This window comes from Nelumbo nucifera, chromosome 5, assembly GCF_055504915.1.
Source record: "Nelumbo nucifera cultivar China Antique chromosome 5, China Antique-T2T, whole genome shotgun sequence".
Taxonomy (NCBI): domain Eukaryota; kingdom Viridiplantae; phylum Streptophyta; class Magnoliopsida; order Proteales; family Nelumbonaceae; genus Nelumbo; species Nelumbo nucifera.
The window spans coordinates 12,958,181-12,976,593 of NC_142653.1; the positions used below are offsets into that span (position 1 = coordinate 12,958,181).

At 37.6% G+C, this 18,413-nt stretch overlaps 2 protein-coding genes across 5 annotated transcripts; one reads left to right on the plus strand and one right to left on the minus strand.

Annotated features, from left to right (window-relative positions):
- Nucleotides 1-290: 290 nt before the first annotated feature.
- LOC104605373 (uncharacterized protein At1g24485-like) lies at nt 291-5,610 on the minus strand. Of its 3 annotated transcripts, none has more exons than XM_088888726.1 (9): nt 5,459-5,610; nt 4,811-5,330; nt 4,140-4,609; nt 3,894-4,026; nt 3,440-3,508; nt 3,260-3,331; nt 3,049-3,120; nt 2,777-2,950; nt 291-577 (listed from the first exon to the last, which is right to left on the minus strand). In XM_088888726.1, exons 1-8 carry the CDS (start codon nt 5,532-5,534, stop codon nt 2,782-2,784), a joined length of 1,581 nt encoding a protein of 526 aa, XP_088744852.1. In that variant the 5' UTR covers nt 5,535-5,610; the 3' UTR covers nt 291-577; nt 2,777-2,781. The 3 variants fall into 3 exon arrangements, with proteins under 3 accessions (XP_088744852.1, XP_088744853.1, XP_010268416.2); XM_088888727.1 differs by lacking the exon at nt 291-577 and adding an exon at nt 1,474-1,984 and having other exon boundaries at nt 4,883-5,330; XM_010270114.2 differs by lacking the exon at nt 291-577 and adding an exon at nt 1,474-1,984.
- Nucleotides 5,611-6,299: 689 nt separating this feature from the next.
- On the plus strand, nt 6,300-11,168 carry LOC104605364 (putative LRR receptor-like serine/threonine-protein kinase At1g51880). Of its 2 annotated transcripts, none has more exons than XM_088887360.1 (9): nt 6,300-6,559; nt 6,688-7,179; nt 8,850-9,322; nt 9,423-9,555; nt 10,038-10,106; nt 10,210-10,281; nt 10,410-10,481; nt 10,584-10,748; nt 10,845-11,168. In XM_088887360.1, exons 2-8 carry the CDS (start codon nt 6,980-6,982, stop codon nt 10,741-10,743), a joined length of 1,179 nt encoding a protein of 392 aa, XP_088743486.1. In that variant the 5' UTR covers nt 6,300-6,559; nt 6,688-6,979; the 3' UTR covers nt 10,744-10,748; nt 10,845-11,168. The 2 variants fall into 2 exon arrangements, with proteins under 2 accessions (XP_088743486.1, XP_088743485.1); XM_088887359.1 differs by having other exon boundaries at nt 6,302-6,559; nt 10,842-11,168.
- Nucleotides 11,169-18,413: the final 7,245 nt, after the last annotated feature.

The following is an 18,413-nucleotide window of genomic DNA, read 5'->3' on the forward strand; positions in this document are numbered from 1 at the left end:
TTTGTAAAAACTGAAATCAGAAACATATTCTTGAATTTCTTGTTTAAAGAGTTCATGGTTTTATCTAGTGGTCATTCGATATCATGTTTCATAAATCTATAATATCCGTATATCAATTTTTTTTGTCTGTTTAGAAAACTATCATTTTGATGGTTTAAAAAACAAGAATTGTCTTTGAAAACAAAACCAACTTATTTTTTATTTTAAAAATTAAAAACAAAACAGTTAAAGAATCTGTTCCAACTCTGTCATTAATATTTTCTTGATGATGTGATAATTTTAAAAACAAATGAATATAAAACCCATTGTTTGGCTCCAAAGTACATGCATGTCTAGAAGAGATTTAATGTCTTCTAGACATAAAAACATTCTTGAATAATCACAAGATACAATTTTATCGACCAAGGTAATCAAATGATTATCACCGTTCATGGTACAGAATTACCTTTGCAAAACACTTCATTCGGAATTTGAGGCCCACCACACTTGATATTTCAGGCTTTTCAGCTCTCTTCTAATTAATTAATCAAATCTGAGCCTCACAAGGGGGCGCCCTACAGTGTCCCACAGCACATTCCTGTCAGATATTGAAAACATCTATTATTATCGGAAAATGTTTTTTAATACACAATGAAAATGTGTTGTGGGAGATTGTGAGGCGTAAATGTGAACTCCTTAATAGATGGCCACTTATACTAATAACCTAACATCTGAATTATGTTCCGGTCCAATTTGTATATAAATAATATATATATATATATATATATATATATATAATTTGTGAGGAACTACCTCGAAAATAACTCCTAATAATCTAGGAATTGAGGAATTAGAAAACATCATTATAGTGCGTGAAGTTGGCCAGCCCTTCCGCAGATCTATTGCCTTCCTAATAATTAAGAATGACGATACTCCACTTCACCATCGATCCTCTGCTGATGTTGTTGTAAGTATATGTATTTATAAATATAGGTTAGATTGGATCAGATCCTTCGGGTCGGATAAGGGTGATTCAAATCTAATCCAATTTTTCAATCGGATCTAATGGTCAGACCCGAAAATTCAATAGAGGGATTATCTGGATTCAATAAAAATATGATCAGTTTCAGATTCTGATCGGATTATGATCAAATCCATTTGTACCCTTACAAAAAAGCAAAACCTCAAACCAAATCTAGAATTTAGCTTTCAAAAAATTAAGGGTCCATTTGATTCATAATTGGTTGCACATTAGAAACATATTATGTATTTGTATTTATTATTCATGGAGAGATGTTGCCAATACAAGATGGAATGTGATTGTAAGGTCGGTATGAGGATTACTGTGGGAGGAGCAGATCCCCATTCACTTATCTCATATCTGAACTATATATTTAGGGATGCCAATAAGTTAGATTCAGCATGGATTTGTCTCAATCCTACCCCGATCTTCCAGCTAGTGTCCCAACCCAAATCCCACCCAACCACATAGGGTCCAACATTTAGGGGTAACATGACCCGGCAAGACAGGTCTGCCAAAATCCAAATCTGACTGGAATAAGAAAAAAAATACGATGTAATACATCCGATATAATACAAAGTGTATCATATCGATTTTTTAAACCTTGATTCAAAGTACAAATATACCCCTTCTGCCTTTTCAGGATGCATGGAACTATTGGTATTTTAAACCTTACCTTGATGTATCCAATCTGCAGTTGGTAAGTGCAGGTTCAATCTAGTGTGTTCTTACATAGATTGTAGAAATAAAGATATAAACTGTGAACCATAAATCTCAAAACTTAGGTTTTGAATTAAGAGTGCAAATTGCCAAATTGGCCCCATAAAAATTCAAAATGATGAAATAATAACAGTGACTTGCATCTGATGATCTTGCTTTGCTACTCAACTTGTGCTTTGGGGGATGTGAGGAAGAACCGGTCAAGAGTTGAAACCGAGTTGCACGCATATAATAAATTTTTTAATCTTGCCTTGATGACTTGATCTACCCAATCCGCAGCGACAGCATGCAGGTCAAGCGTATAGATTGCACAATAAGTAAAGATAAACAAATTATCAAACATAAAATTCAAAACAAAGTTTTTGGTGTAACAATAAATAAAAGAGCAAAAATGGTCTCCTAAAAGTTCAAATTTCAAAATGATGGAATGCTGACTTTGCATCAGTTGACTCTGTTTTGCTACCGAATTTAAGCCTTGGAAATGGGAATGTGATACGTAGGTATCATACCTTTACCGTATCATAGAGCTACCCTACCGTTATTTACTTGAATGTTTTTATCTAATTATCACAACAATACAAATGATTCTTGACCGTAGGTCGATTAAGGTAAATGTGTTGCACACTATAATGTAGATTTCAATAAAACTTGAAACTATAAGGAATGTTTTAGTAAATGATACATCATGATATTATATGTATGGGATATGTATCCGATGTAATTGTAGAGCTATCTATTATTTTCATATTCTAATACCCCGTAACAAATGAAAGTTCAATTGTTCAAACACCAAAGTGCCACTACACAGCGGAGATGTACTGTGGGACGTGGTGAGGGGCTGATTTGAATTCATTTGTACTGTATATATTTGTACTTATACTCTATCCACATTAAGGTAAGGCTCAAAAGTATAAATGTAAATATGTACAATATAAATACATACAAAATATAATGTTTTGCACTCTACGTATTTGCATTTGTACTCCTTCCCAACTGAGCCTAGGAAAAAACAAAAGAACATTTACAAGAAGTTAGAACTTAGAATTACGTACTGACCTGCTCTAAGCATGGACGAAGAAGAAAATTGGAAATATAATTCCAAGGATTATGGGCAATTTTTCAGTCTTCATTCCCTGCACTCTGCTTGGATTAGGAGTAGGGCTACTATTATCATTCTGTAGACTTGAACATGAATTTCCCAACTCACACAAATCTGGATTGCCAGAAGTACTGCATCATGCATGGGCGTAAAATGAAAGTCAATTATAAGAATAAAAGGGTGACAGTCACAACAATTAATGGGGGATGAGGGGTGGCAATTCACTTACTAAAGTTTTATTCTGTTATTTCCTCCGAGCGAGGAAGGAATTGATCCACGAAATTTGTTATTTGTCAAGTTCCTTTCATAAAGAATAGGTCGAAACAATGGATTAGAAAATAAATTTGTCTTTTAATTTTGGACATGTGATCAAAGGAAAATTATATATAATATATATATATACGAATGAGTACCCATCTATGTATATTGTATAGACTTACAACAGTGTCAAATGTGGAAAATTTCCAAGGAAATCAGGAATTTCTCCACTTAATTTGTTATTGCTCAAGTCTCTGCAAATGATACGAAGGGGAACATAAATTAGATTAAAGAAATTTTTTTTCATGGTATCATTTCTTTGCATGCATTCTTAATAGTTATTCCATGCTATTTAGACTTACATTTCTTGAAGAGCATCCATGGCACTAAAGTCTGGAAGAGGGCCTTCAAGTCCAATGTTGCCAAGATGCCTATATATCACAATTTCATAATACGCAATTCAGAAATCAAAAACAAACAGAGCATAGCTACTTTGGTCTGGTTGTCTGAACTTACAAATAATGGACCCAACTCAGTCACCCTATCAAAATATTATTACCATCATCTACAAATTAAGACATAAGGGGCTTACTTGGGAAATTTATCAAATAACCTTATGGCTGAAACTTAACCATGAATTGAAGGCATGGGGAGGAATAAGTATGGAGGCTTTTGCAATAAACCACCCTAAAAAATGATGACACATGGAAGCTGAGCTAGATACAAAGGTCGTTCACTCGTTCAGATTCTTCTAAACTGTCGCCTAAAACTAGCAGTAATGGCAGTAGTAGAGTTTTGTGTAGAGTGAAGATTTACAGTTTTGTTATTCGAGGCATCGCGTCGTTGCTGCATTCCACCCAATCCCAATTAAACGATTCAGGAAGACAGGGGTCACCCCTCCATTCTTGGAGCTTATAATAGGCTCTCTGTAACAACGCTAGCGCCTTTACTGCAATCACCACAGGAGAAAAAACAGCAGCAGTTCATTAGCATCTCATCAGAAAGATCAAGTATGTAAGTCGTGAAGATCAGAGAGAGAGAGAGAGAGAGAGGGAAAGCCACCGTCTGTGTAATATGTTCCGTCAGTTAATTCAGCATCTTTTTCGAAGACCTCCATTGCATTGATTATTGGTGGAAGAGTTGAATCGCGGGTGGGGACCAAAGAGAGCACTGTACTAGATGAATTAAAGCTAATGTTGAAGGAAATCTTGAGAGCAGATTGATAAGGTGGGATTATGGGATTCGAGATCGACTCATCGTTCATGTAAACGGTAAACGATCGCTTCTGAGAAGAGTTGAGCTGAGACAATTCAGTGAAGTATGTATTGATGTAGAGCTCGGTTGAATAGGTATAGTTTAATAGTACTATCTGAGACGACTTTCGGGGAGCCGCTGCCGTTCGTAACACAGACTGGGGAGGCTTTTCTAGCAGGCCTGTGTCCAGGATTCGTGTTTCACTCCCAACCGAAATTGGTAATAAGCTTTCTCCTAGTTCTCCTTCCCAATATCGATCAAATGGATCACCTGGAAACCTGCCAATCCCACCAAAACATTGCCAGCATCAGAATCGATAGCTAGCTACTAAGAACTTAATTTGTTAGCATCCATTGTTTCCAACTTCAAAGAACAACATGAATTTTGGTTTCGCTGGATGGGTTTTTATTCTCTGACATAACCTGTAGAAAGGACCGATCGACCGGCCGGACGGTTGTATCAGTGAATTGATATTATACCTTATACGAGTAGAATCCCCATAGTTTGTCCTATCTGAATAGTAAAAGTAGTTTGGATCGAGGTATCCATACATGCCGAAGTCCAAGCTCCTTACTTCAATGGCAGAAATAAAGGGTAATTGACCAGGTTTTGTCATGGCGACACAGATGCTCACTTGATCAAGCTTTGTCACGTACATTCTTTCGTAGTAAACCCATTCATCAGCCTCAATTTCCACGGTATCCCATTTGTTGCCGTCGAACTGAAGATCAAAAATTGGTGGAGACAACCTTCCGTCATAATTTCCGTAGTGAAATTTTGCACGAATAAGGACACGCTCCCCCTTCGGCACGTCTATGGAGTAACAATTCTTCTTGCCCGTGAAAACCCTTAGAGTTCTGTACTCACGCTTACTCACCGAATCCGGGTTTCTGACGGTATGACTTTCGCCGGTTTTAATGTACGTATCATCTCCAACCCACCTGATGTTGTTCTCGTCAACAAAAGATTCAGAGGAGCCGCAGTCGATGCTGACGAACACTATCAAGTTGGATTACATGAACAAGTAGTACAACTTAAAAGGTTCAGAAACCATTAAAGAAACAAACTGAAAATGAATGGATGGAAGATAAAAGATAGGACTCTACGAACCATGCATAATAACTTACCGGCAACTGCTGATGGAGATATGCCAAATAAGAGAGCTCCTGCTATTAGCAGAACACGAACAAAAAGATATGCCATGATCAGATAGATTAGTATGAAGATTCGAGTTGTTTTGGAGAGCTGTTAAGTGTTAATACGGCAATTTATTCATACATCTAGAGTTACAGACGTCTCAATCCAAGCTAGACTTTGAATTTTCTTTTTAGTTATTCGTTGACTCTGCTCTGCTACCGAACCTGAGCCTTGACTTGAGAACCGGTGGTCGTGTGAGAAATTTACCACGAAAGGGGATTTTGCTGTTCAATCCATCGTAGAAATCTTAGCTCCCGTATAATTGGGGAAGTGTCAAGTCGGAATTGATGCCAATTTATGGACGGGAATGGAATGGAGCTATTTTAAATTTTGAAATTCAGAAGAATTTTGAGGTGGAGTACAATCAACTTATTCCTAATAGAGTAAATATTGAAATATTGACCATTCCACACCGAATGGTATCCAATGTATTTATTAGACCTAGTCCAGTGGTACTGGTTGAAATATTGACCAATTTTGCTTTTACAATAAACAATATCAATTCACTAAAATACTTTGATGTGCTAATGCTGAATAAAACTATATTTCATTTCAACAACTAGGTGATTAGGTTTTTGTCCGCCAAGTCAATTAAAGAAAGGTCAAAGTCAACGGAAGTTTTAGTAATTGCAAGAAAAGTCGAGGGTAGTTCAAGGATTTTAAATTCCCCGCCCCGGCCCCGGCCCCCCGTTTTTTTTTTTAAATTGAAGTTGAGTGAGGGAATTAGATGTCAAGCTGTTGACATTTCAACCCATTTATTGTAGTTTCGTGGCAAACTCATGACCAGAGTATGACCTGTTCTTCCTCAAGACTCAGAAGGCAGAACGGAGTCAACGAATGGCACTTCGCTTAGTTTCAGTACCCGTATGACTATATTGCCGTGTTAACAGCTCTCAAAAAAAAAAAAAAAACTCGAATTCTAATCTCTGTCTCTTCTTTCCATTTGCTTACGATGATGGCACATCTTTCGATTCGTGTTTTGGTAATAGCAGGGGCTCTCTTATTGGGTTTATCCGTATCAGCAGTCGCCGGTAAGTTATTATGATTTATAGACCCCTCTCCTCTAAGTTTCTAACTATTAATTTGCAGTTTTCTTTTCTTTTATGGTTGCTTCTGAACCTTCTGATATTTACTTCTCCATGTAATCCAACTTTGATAGTGTTCGTGAGCATAGACTGCGGCTCCTCCGAATCTTATGTTGATGATAACAACATCAGGTGGGTTGGAGATGATGCCTACATTAAAACCGGTGAAAATCGAACCGTGGAAAATGCGGATTCGGTGCGGTTGCGTGAGTACAGAACTCTCAGGGTTTTCTCGGACAAGAGGAACTGTTATTCCATTGACGTACCCAAAGGGGAGCGTGTCATTGTTCGCGCAAAATTTCATTACGGGAATTATGACGGAAATTCATCTTCGCCAGTTTTTGATCTTCAGTTCGACGGCAACAAATGGACTATCAGTTAGTGTACGTGACAAAGATGGACGAAATAAGCATCTGTCTGGCCATGACAAATCCCGATCAACGACCCTTTATTTCTGCCATAGAAGTGAGGAGCTTGGATTTTGGCATGTACGATTTCCTCCATCCAAATTACGCTTTCCTCGCAACCTGGAAAAACTATGGGAAAAATTCCACTCAGCTTCTCAGGTATATATAATATTGTTTTACCGACTCAACTGCCCCATCCAGTACTCCTTTTTTCAACTGCCCCATCCAAATTACTCTAGGTATGTGCTTGGCTACCAGCGCGAGGAGCTGCAAAGTGCCTATTGGGTATTGAATTGCCACCTCGCTCCTTCCAGGAAGGACGTCTAAGTTCCTGTTTGTGGGGGAGGACCCGATGGATCCAAACCCATTGAAATTGGTTTTGGTTACATAGACCGGAACCAATGGATCAATTACGGTTCTTGAAATATTGTCCTTATTACTATTGGTTTGGCACCAGTTTTACCCAATCTCAAACCAATTCAGACTTGACCCAACGTTAGTGTTGTGTTTTATTTTTTAACCATCTAACAGTTGTTGGTGTGGTCTCCTCGGGTTTTTACATATAAAAAGTTTTTTTGGTATATAGGGCTAGAGAGAGAGAGAAAGAGAATGCTCTTGATGTAAAATGGGTTTTTCTCTTAATTGAGAGAAGGGAGAGTAAAAAAACAGGTTTAGTATCTCCTACGGATATAGACAATAAGGCCGAAGCACATGAATCCTTTGTGTTCTTCGTAGTGTTTATTTATCTTCATGTGACTACTAGCAATAGCAATAGGATATTATTAATAGTCGACTATTAGGAACAAGGACCAGCAAAACTCACCCAAAACCCAAACTATATATAATATTATCAACAGGTTTATTATAAATGGGTACGTCGGATCAGACCCGATTGTCCCAAGAATCAATCGGTTCGACTCTGTGTCTAAAATTTAGATCTATCGGATTTAGTTCAGTTCTGGGTCTTTTGTATTTCCTGTCGGATCGATTCCGGTTCAACCCATTGACATCCTTAATCACAGTGGATTCTGCTTTCCGAGGTGGACCCCACACAGATAAGCTTTATTTGGAGAAAAATTTAAAGAGACCAAATTGACTGTAACCGGTCAGTCATTGGCTGTCCACTTCAGCCTCTTAGAATAGCTTATCCGGAGTGCTTGAGAGCAGCTGAATAGCTTAGCTGGATCTTTAATTAATCCCTCCCAAATAGACCCTGAGCATCCTTCCAAACACTGCACTTGTGAACACAGACATGAGCCTTTTATCACGTCAGCTTGGAAAAGAAAGCATATTCCACTTTAGGGGCGCAACTTGGGCAGCCCAACCCCAGCCTTTCCAGGTATTAAAGGCAACCCTATGATATACATTTGTGTTTCTAACTGATGCAATCTCAGTTGATAGGTTTTCTGGCTATTTGTAGTGGAGACCTCATACCTGGGATCAAACCCCACTCCTATCGGGCTCAAGCCTGCCTAGACCCAAATCCAACCCTTTTGACGAAATTTAACAAATTGGGCTAGGGTTAAAGCTTAAACTCGGCCCAGGACTTGCACCGTAGCTTAATTCAAATCATGACGCTTTATGCGCCCATCAATCGCGTGTTACGCTTGTGTCCTTCGTCAATTAGGCTATGTTTGGTTTGCAGGAAAAGGTAAGGAAAAGAAGGGAAAGACAGGAAAACCTGTACAAGCCTTACCTTTCCCTGCATATTCCTTCAAACCAAAGATAACCTAAAGGAGACAGCGTGGGGATGGATCATGGATGGCTTAAGCAATATTATTGTGAGAAAGAATCGGTGCTGATAAATTAAAGTTTGGTGGAAATGACAGGTATCCAGAGGATCCTTATGATCGATATTGGGAAGCAGAAGTAGGAACCAACCTTATGCCAATTTCAGTTGGGAGTGACACACAAATATTAGCCGCAGACCTGCCTGACAAACCTCCCCAATCTGTTTTACAAACCGCATTGACTATCCTAAATTCATCTGGGAATGGGATCTCATTATTAAATTATACTTCAACTGAGCTCTACATCAATTTATACTTCGCTGAACTGCTTCAGCTCAACTCCTCTCAGAAGCGATCCTTCAACGTTTACACCAACAATGTGCCTCTCTCCCAGCAGCCCATAATCCCACCTTATCTATCTGCTCTCCAGGTTTTCGTCAACATAAACGTTTCCTCTGCCACAGTGCTCTCTCTGTCCCGTACCCGCGATTCAACTTTGCCACCATTAATCAATGCAATGGAGCTCTTCGAAAAAAATGTTGAATTAACTGATGGAACCTTTGACACAGACGGTGGGTCCCTTTCTCTCTCTCTCTCTCTCCCTGTTCTTCAATTTATGAGATGCAATAGGAATCCCATTATAACTGCTGTTTTTTTCTTTGGTGATTGCAGTAAAAGCGCTAGCGTTGTTGCAGAGTGCCTTTTCTAAGCTCCAAGAATGGAGGGGTGACCCCTGTCTACCGGAATCGTTTACTTGGGATTGGGTGGAATGTAGCAACGACAAGATGCCTCGAATATCAAAACTGTAAATCTTCACTCTACACAAACTCTAACGTGAAATCCTTACTGCTACTGTCGTTGCTGCTAGTATTAGGCGACAGTTATTGCCTATCGAATTGTGTTTAGGAGAATCTGAATCATTTTTTGGGGGGCATTTGCAAAAGCCCCGATATGTTCCTCTCTATATATTCAATTCGTGGTTATGTTTCAGCCACAAGGTTATTGATAAATGTCCCAAGTAAGCCCCTTTTATAATATGGAATTGGAATCCTGTCCAGCTCTCCTGTTACCAGTTACCGCTACCAAAAGGATTCTATTTCTGGCTAATGTCTTATTTGGTAGATGATAAGAGTATTTTGGTAGGGTGACTGATTTGGGTCCAAAATGTTATTTGTAAATTCAGGCAACCGGACCAAGTGACATGGATTTGGGTCCAAAATATTATTTGAAACCTCTGTTTGTCTGTTTGTGATTTGCTTTTGATTTCTGAAATGTGAATTGTCACAAGCTTCTTGGTAACCTTGGACTTCAAGGCCCTCTTCCAGACTTCAGTGCCATGGATGCTCTTCAAGTAATGTAAGTCTAATTAAATAGCAAAGAACTATTAAGAGTATAAATAACTGGAACAGAAAAGTTAATTTTCTTTTATCTAATTCGCTCCCCTTTGTACCTTTTGCAGAGACTTGAGCAATAACAAATTAAGTGGAGAAATTCCTGATTTCCTTGGAAATTTTCCACATTTGACACTGTTGTAAGTATATACACAGAAGGGCAAGCTTCCTCTGTACATATATTTTTATGGGTTAATTTTCCCTTGCAAGTCCAAAATCAGAGATAGATTTATTTTCTGATCTATTATTCTGACCTTTTTTGTGAAAGGAACTTGACAAATAACAAATTTAGTGGATCATTACCTTCGTCGCTCGGAGGAAATAGCACAATACAGCTTTAGTAAGTGAATTGCCATTATTGCTAGCCATTGTTGTCACCGCTATCCTCATAATCATCTTTTTATTGTTGTAAATTGACTTTCATTTTATGCCCCTGTTGTAGTACTTCAGGCAATTCAGATTTATGTGAGTTGGGGAAGTCATGTTCAAGTCCACAGAATAATACTAGTCCTATTCCAAACAGTGGGCAGGGAATAAAGAGTGAAAATTTGCTCCTAATCCTTGGAATCATATTTCCAATTTTCTTCATGGTTTATGCTTAAAGAAGGTCAGCAATTCTACTTTCACAGAATGTTTTTTTTTTTTTTTAAATAAACTCGTATCACAGTTACTGAAATGAAAACTTGATCCCCTCCCCCAGCAGGTCTAATAAGAAGGATGAGTCAGTCAAATCACTTTCTGCAGGAGGCACCAGCAAAGCTTCTATAAGGAGGTGATTAACATGTATTTGGCATGGGCTTGAATGGGGTTCAACAGAAGAGACTATCTTCAGATAGTCATTATGTTGTAGAAATACAAGGGGGATCAAGCTTAGATTAAAACCCAGCTTTCATAGGATTCTGTTTATAGGTGACTCTGTTTTTTATAATTTGTTTTTGTCGAATCATTTCACTAGTCTGTAAGGATAAGGAAACACTCATTTATACAGAAGCACGAATAAAGTGAAAATCCCCATTCCAATCAAAAACTCGAAATAGAAGTAGAGAGCTTACCGAGTTGACTCAGAATGATGTGAACATTAATTAATGCCTAGATTATTTTGGATCCACCACATTGATGTATCATATTACATTTCCAATCTGAGATATGAGTGGTAAGTGTCAAATAGGCCCTATGATACAGACAATGGTTACCCAAAGCATTGCACTACATTGATCTGGTTGTCAATTGGTTTGCACGAGATCTAAACATTGAATTATTTGGTCATCTTAGTGGTTGTGAAAACCCAAGTGTCGATCAGGACAATCCATTCTCATCAATGCATCAACACCTAACTCTGATCTACTCTCATGTTAGTTCAGGTTAGATGTGAGGTTGGTAAGTCTTTATTGTCATTCACAAGGAGATGTTCCCACTGTGCAGCTGCGGTTTTATGTGCACACGGATGTGACCAGCGTTTTGTGGTCAGCAGATCCGCACTTTCTAGGGGCTTCTTTGAGATGCCTAAAAGGAAGTCTTAGACAATTCAGATAATTTTCCTAGCCTTTGAAAGATCCCTGTATTAAAAGAGCCATGAGGTTCCTCCTCTTGACTGTCTTCTGTCCACATCTATTTTTTTTTTTTTATTCTGCTAATATTTCAACCCAGATTTCACTTCCTTAATCTAAACTGTCTAAATTGAATGCTTTCTTTTGCAAACTCCATCTATACCATACTTTTCTTTCCCCCTAATCTCTTACCTGCACAAATTTGGAACAGAAGAGAGAAAACACCATACAAACCTTTCAATTTTTCGCCTTCATCTTTCAACAGTGAACCGGGGCCAGTTCTGGTTTTAAGGTCCGTTTTGCAAATGATTTGGGCCCTGTTTAGCTTGTTAGGTTAATAGGCTTTGATAAGCCTGATATTAATATTTCTTGATAATGCTCATACTTCGAAATTGTTTGGGCTTGTATTTTTCGAGCGTTGATTCTAGCCAAACACAATAGTCTATAATTGTTTGAGTATGTTTCACATGTTTATGGTGTTATAATATTTTACAACTTAGCCCAACCCATAGTAATTAAAAGGACGGAACTAGGAGCAGCCTGTTATTATATGTCTGAGCCCAGTCCAGACTCCTGCTTTTCTATTGCATTTGTTAAAAAGATTTAGCCGGTGTTCAACCTTGAATATCACAAAGTCAGAAACCGTATATATAGCAATGACATTTTCTGCCAGCATAAACTCTGCACACACTATGAAAGCATGGGAATTCAGGCGCCAATGGGAACATCTCCCCATGAATTTGACATGCATGTACCCAATGTGTGGTGGGCTCATATAAACATCTCTTCATTTGATCTGCTCTGTTTGTTTGCAATGCAATTTAATTTGTACAAATGAATAAATTGCAAAGTTTGGTTTATTTTTGTTTTGAAATTTACATTATTTTGCTTCAGGTTCTATTTTACTCCCTTTACACTGCAAGCAAACAAAACAAAGTAAAATTTATTACAAAGTTAAATCAAAATTCAGGCTCAACTCATTTGCACTCCTATACTTCCGACAAATTTTAGTGCAAACAACCAAAGTTCACTAAATTAAATACAAAATTTGCACCCAATTCAGATTTATATGGCTTTTTTTGTAGCTATGCATCTCACCCTTAACTGAGATTCATAGCTATGAATCACCCAAAATTGATGTAAAATCTAAAATCTGCACCACCTGCCTCCTAACTTCATTCTCTATCATATAAAGTAAGGATCACTATCCATTTTTACTCCTTTCAAACAAACAGGCTTCCTCTTATTTTTTATTCTCCGGTATAAATAAGACAGTACAGCAGAATTTGCACTGGGCTAGCTCTATTGGACTCCCATAAATTTGCACTGCAAACAAATAGGTCCATAATAAATTGGCAAGCTCCGCTCACCCAACCAAACCCTTCTGCTTGGACCACCATGAAACCAATCTATGCATGTGTTAGTAGGAATCTTCCACTTGATCCAATCAATTAGCAAAATGCCTAGTAATTTAGCTACTAAAACTCCGTGAGACATACATGGAAGAAAATAGAAAAGATAGAACAAAAATATTAATTAAGTTAATTACAAGGTAGTACATTCAATTATACACACAATTCCCATTCATATATGTAGCATATATTTGCTCATATGCTGTTTGATAGAGTTGCCAGAGGTATTTGCCTCTTATTCAAATTGGAAAAGCTCTGGGGCGTAAAGAATATTCAGGGTTGTTGATGTTTGATCTGTGGCATTTGTTTCCGACGGAAAGACAGGAATTAAACATCAAAAACTAGATTAAATTTCTTTAAATTATGTGTTCCAGAAGAAGAAGAAGAAGAGATTTATTAGTTACTCGAATATTTCACAATTCATGGGCGTTCATAACTCTATCTTCTATCTACAAATCTCTCATGCACAAATGCCATCACATAACAGCTGGGAAAGGCGGATCAAAACACAACCTCAGTGATATCAACGGCACTACAACATAGACATAGATTGATGACGATAGTCTATATTCCCGTCGCCGTCGCCGATCTCTTGATGAACTCTATACAGTCTGCAACGGCTTCGCTGTGATGCGGGTCGTGCGAGTAATGAGCCCGAGGTGCACTGGCTGCCGCTGGTGCGCTTTGCTGTGTGGATTTATTGGAGAGGGAAGACAGCATGATCAAACGCAAGACGGCTCCACGAAATCGCTCCAACAATGAAATGGGCGACAGCGGCCGTTTGCTGCTGCTTTTGTTGTTGCTGCGTCGACTACTGAATCTAGGCATGCAGACCGAACTCTTCACCATTCTCCTTTTTTCTTCCATCTTCCTAGATTGGAGTTGTACGATGGAGTACTGAGCTAGCTGCTAGTTGTGGGTTGGGTTCCTCCTCTATCTCCTTAAGTAGGAAGAATCTAAGACCAGTACTACTCCGTAACCCTTAGCTTGTGCTTATAATAATAATATATTGCCTGCTGGGTCGGGACTTATTCTACAAGTGTTTATGACTCAATCCGGATTGACCCAACCCAGCCCGACCAAAAAACTGCATCTTGGATCAATAATGCTTTGGGGGGTGTGGACCTGCCCCGACCGAACTGCAGAAACATCTTAAATTAATAAACCGAAAAACAGAGAGAGAGAGAGAATCATCAATCCTTGGTCAACTCATTACATCTTCTTCGTCTCCTTAGAAAAGGATTCTGAAAGCATTAAGGGTTTGGACTCATATCGAATGACTGAAATAAAGACAGTAATTAACGTCATCAATTAATCCAACTTGTCATACTAGTAATTACTCAGTTTTTAATTTAATTTTGCAGCTGGGCTTCACAAGGGTGTTCTCTTGTACTACTTGTTATAGAACTAAAACTGTGACATGATCAGAGAGAGACATTACTACCATTATATATTTATATATATAGGCCGATTAAGCCACTATAGCCATTAATGATCAAGCGTAGTTGGACGGTAGTGATGCATGTTTGGTCAATTTGTCTCGACTGATAAGATAAGAATCACATGCTTACATGTGCATGGTTATAAGCTATTAATGCATTCAGGCCTTCACCATACCTGTATTCAATTCGACCGACCAACCAACCGAAAAAATAACCGTTATTTACTCTCAGTTGAACGTCGAGCATTCCACACTTATTTAGTTTACTGCTTACGCCTTATTTAGAGAGAGAAACAGACAAACAGACACAGAGTCACAGAGTCACAGAGAGAGAGATCACTGAGAAAGAAGGGTGGCAAATAGGTAGACAATGATACAAGAGAGAGAGAGAGACAGAGAGACAGAGAGAAAGCGAGCAATCCGGGGGTTAGTAAGATTGGTGGCACATAGCTTGACAGAGATACGTCGTGTAGGTGAATCTCCACTGCGCGCTCGATTTAAATTTGCTGTCCTGTTTGTGGATCAATTTATTATGTGCAGTCTCAAATGAGAGTCTCGTGTTGTCTCAAAAAAGGATGAAATGGGCGGCACTCTGCCCATCGAGGTTAGACGGTCTCACCATCAGTCATCACTCACTAAGGAGATAACAGATTGCAGTATAGCAAAACGATCTATGGCTGATATTATATTTAGGACTTGGGAGATACTTTGGAGGGAGGGTTTTTGCCCATCAGATCAGAATCCACTCAACACGAATGACAGAGACCCAAGTCTGCTAATCGATTGAAGGAAGGGCTTAGGGGGCGGCCCTTGTCGCGTTGCAAATGTTCTCTTTACATGTGATAGTACATTATTGCAGCATCTAATTACATGAAATGTCACAGTTGCAGTTGGCAACTTGCTAGCTACAAGGCCCAGTATTAGTGCCACCCATTGGCCCATGACTTGTGACTGGAATCTGTGATGTGTTAAAAATATATATGGGCTATGTCGCCCAGTTTTGAAAATTGGCCTACACATATATTAACAACCTCACCTAAAGCATGCATTGTGGCTTTTGATTTTATGTTAAATATTTACATGTGCACGTATTATATAGAGAGAGAGATTGAGAGAGAGAGAGAGAAATAGATTCCCTATGTAGGGTTGGATGTCATGTTCTATGTGATGTTTCCAATTTAATATCAATATTGTTGACCTATCTGTGTTTTATTGGAGGTTGCAAGGGAGTGGTGTGAGCATTGGCTATGATGCATGGCTAGACCTGGCAAAAAGTTTACCCAATCCATGAACCCGATCCAACCTAGCCCGAAAAAACAGGGTTAGGGTTTTATAATTAGCGACCTGGAGTTGAAAATGACCCGATCCGATCCAACCTGAAAAAATTGGATTGGGTTGAGTTCGATCATGGGTCAACCCATTGACCTAATTGCCAAGTCTAATTAGGACAATTTGTGTTATTAGAAATTTCCACTTTTTAATCTTTACTATTTAGTCTTTGCTCTTTATCGTTTACCCTTTGAATTGTTGAAAGTTCAAGTTTTTATTTTATGTTTGAAATTTTAAGGTTAATTTCTTTAATTTTGGCATTTTTCATGTATTTTTCTTTATTTTTTAATTTTTAATTATTTTTAGGATGACCCAAATTGACCCATGGGTTAACCCTAACCTAAACATTTAGGGTTAGGATCTAGCATTTGCTAACCCAAACCGAAATTCAACTCAAAATGTCTTGACCCAACCCAAACCTGACCCACCCAATGCAGTTGCAAGGTCTAGCATGGCGGTGGTTTCTATCTACCTATTACAATGTTGCCAAATGCTTGGTTTTAAAATGATTTGTAAGGGTCCGGATGTAGTAGGCATGTTAGCTAAGCACAATGAGTGAACACGTAATAGTTGTATGACACATGTCTCAATTAATGTGCCTTTCGTCCAAATGTTTTTGCTCCGTTAGACAAAAATTATTCATTATTTTATTATCTTTGTCAATAATTAAAAATAAAAAACAATAAAAAAATAAAACATAATAGATATTTTTTTCTAACGGAACAAAAACTTTTGGATGAAAGGCACATTAACAATGACATATGTCACACAGCTATTACGTGCTCATTCATTGTGCTTACCTAACGTGCCTACTACATCCGGACCCGATTTGTAAGGCATATAAGAAAAAAGGCAATAGAGATATTATTGAATTGATTTGAGACAATTGTTATAATTTAATTTGTTTCACGTCTATACTATAGTTATTCTAATGATGATAGCTGAAGCATTTCTTTTTCCAATTGAACCAAATGCTTTTTAGGTAGAGATTTTGATCCTTTCTTAGATAATCTCTTGTGATTAGGGATGGAAATTTTCTTCATCCCCTACAGGGACTCGACTTCCCCAACTCGATGGGGTTAGAGATGGGGATTGAGGTCCATGCCCCGCCCCAATCCCAATTTTATATATATTAAATGTTATTTATATTAAAATATTAAATATATTATTATATTATATATTAAAACATTTTTAAAATATTATTTATAATTTAACATTTTATTTATTTTAAGTAAATTTGTTTTAAAAAAAACACTATTATCTAAAAAAACTCGAGAATTCGAATCCCCGTTAGGGATTGAGGATGAAGGATAAATTTTATGCCTGACATGGATTAGGGACAGGAATGGGGTTAATTTCAGAATCGGGATCGGAAACAAGGAATATGATCCCCGCCCGGTTGCCATTCCTACTTGTGATTCGGTGATAGAACTTCATATCAAGTAAAATTAACAGGGTTTTTTACACCAATGATATCGCACCATCTGATGTTCCACGAACTGATGATCTCAAAAGCATGACCTGCCACCACAGTTGGAATTGGAATAGCCCTCATTCCGATTCCGATTCCAAACCCCTATTCATTCGCATGAACCAAATGGGGCCTAAAATTCCTAAGCACAACGATTGATCTTCATATTAAGAAATTTTTCTACTAATATAAGGAACTTACCATGGGACCTCCTTCACAACCTTTGGGTCATTGAAGATTTGAGCAGCCCTATATCACTTGCTTGCTGGTATGGGCTCCTCTAGTGTCAAATCATAACAATGGGACATGCAAATATTTGTTTCTATTTTACTTCTGGATGTAACAATTTCTTTTCAAACTATTACTTCACTTTCAAATGGCACTTATGATCTAAAAATACCCAACACAGTATCTTTTGTTTTAGTTTCATCTCATCCTATTGTTCAAGTAGGCAACATTGAGATGTCTTTAGGAAAAAAAAAAAAAAACAATGAAATAACTACTCTACTGAAAGAATTTTGATTTAGAATTACAAAATAGAAGGAATAATCCATAGAAGCCATTAATTGATAAAAAAAAAATAATGGAAGCCATTAAGACTAATCAATCCACAATTATCTAAACAAAAAGCAAATTACTACCTACTATAATAAATCAACCACAATTAACTTGATAGAAAGGACACAAACCAATTAATGACCAAATGGCTATATAAAAGAATGGGAAGAGGTATATATGCAATGTTAAATTCTACTTTACTAAATTTTGACGCCTTTATCCCTCTGAAATTTTGACCAAGCATGTGTAAATATATGCACATTCACATATTTGGGTGCACATGACACTGAATTTGTTTAATTGCGTTAGGGAGTAGTGCATGGATATAACAACTTGTATTTAAGTGATGACCACATGCATGCATTATTTTTCCATAGTTGGTTTCTTATTTCATGTTCAAAATATAAAATATATATATATATATATATATATAACTTTTGTGGAGCCAATCAAATATACAAATTAGTAGAAATTAAAAAAGATTCTTCTAAAGGAATTATATAATTTAAGTGAC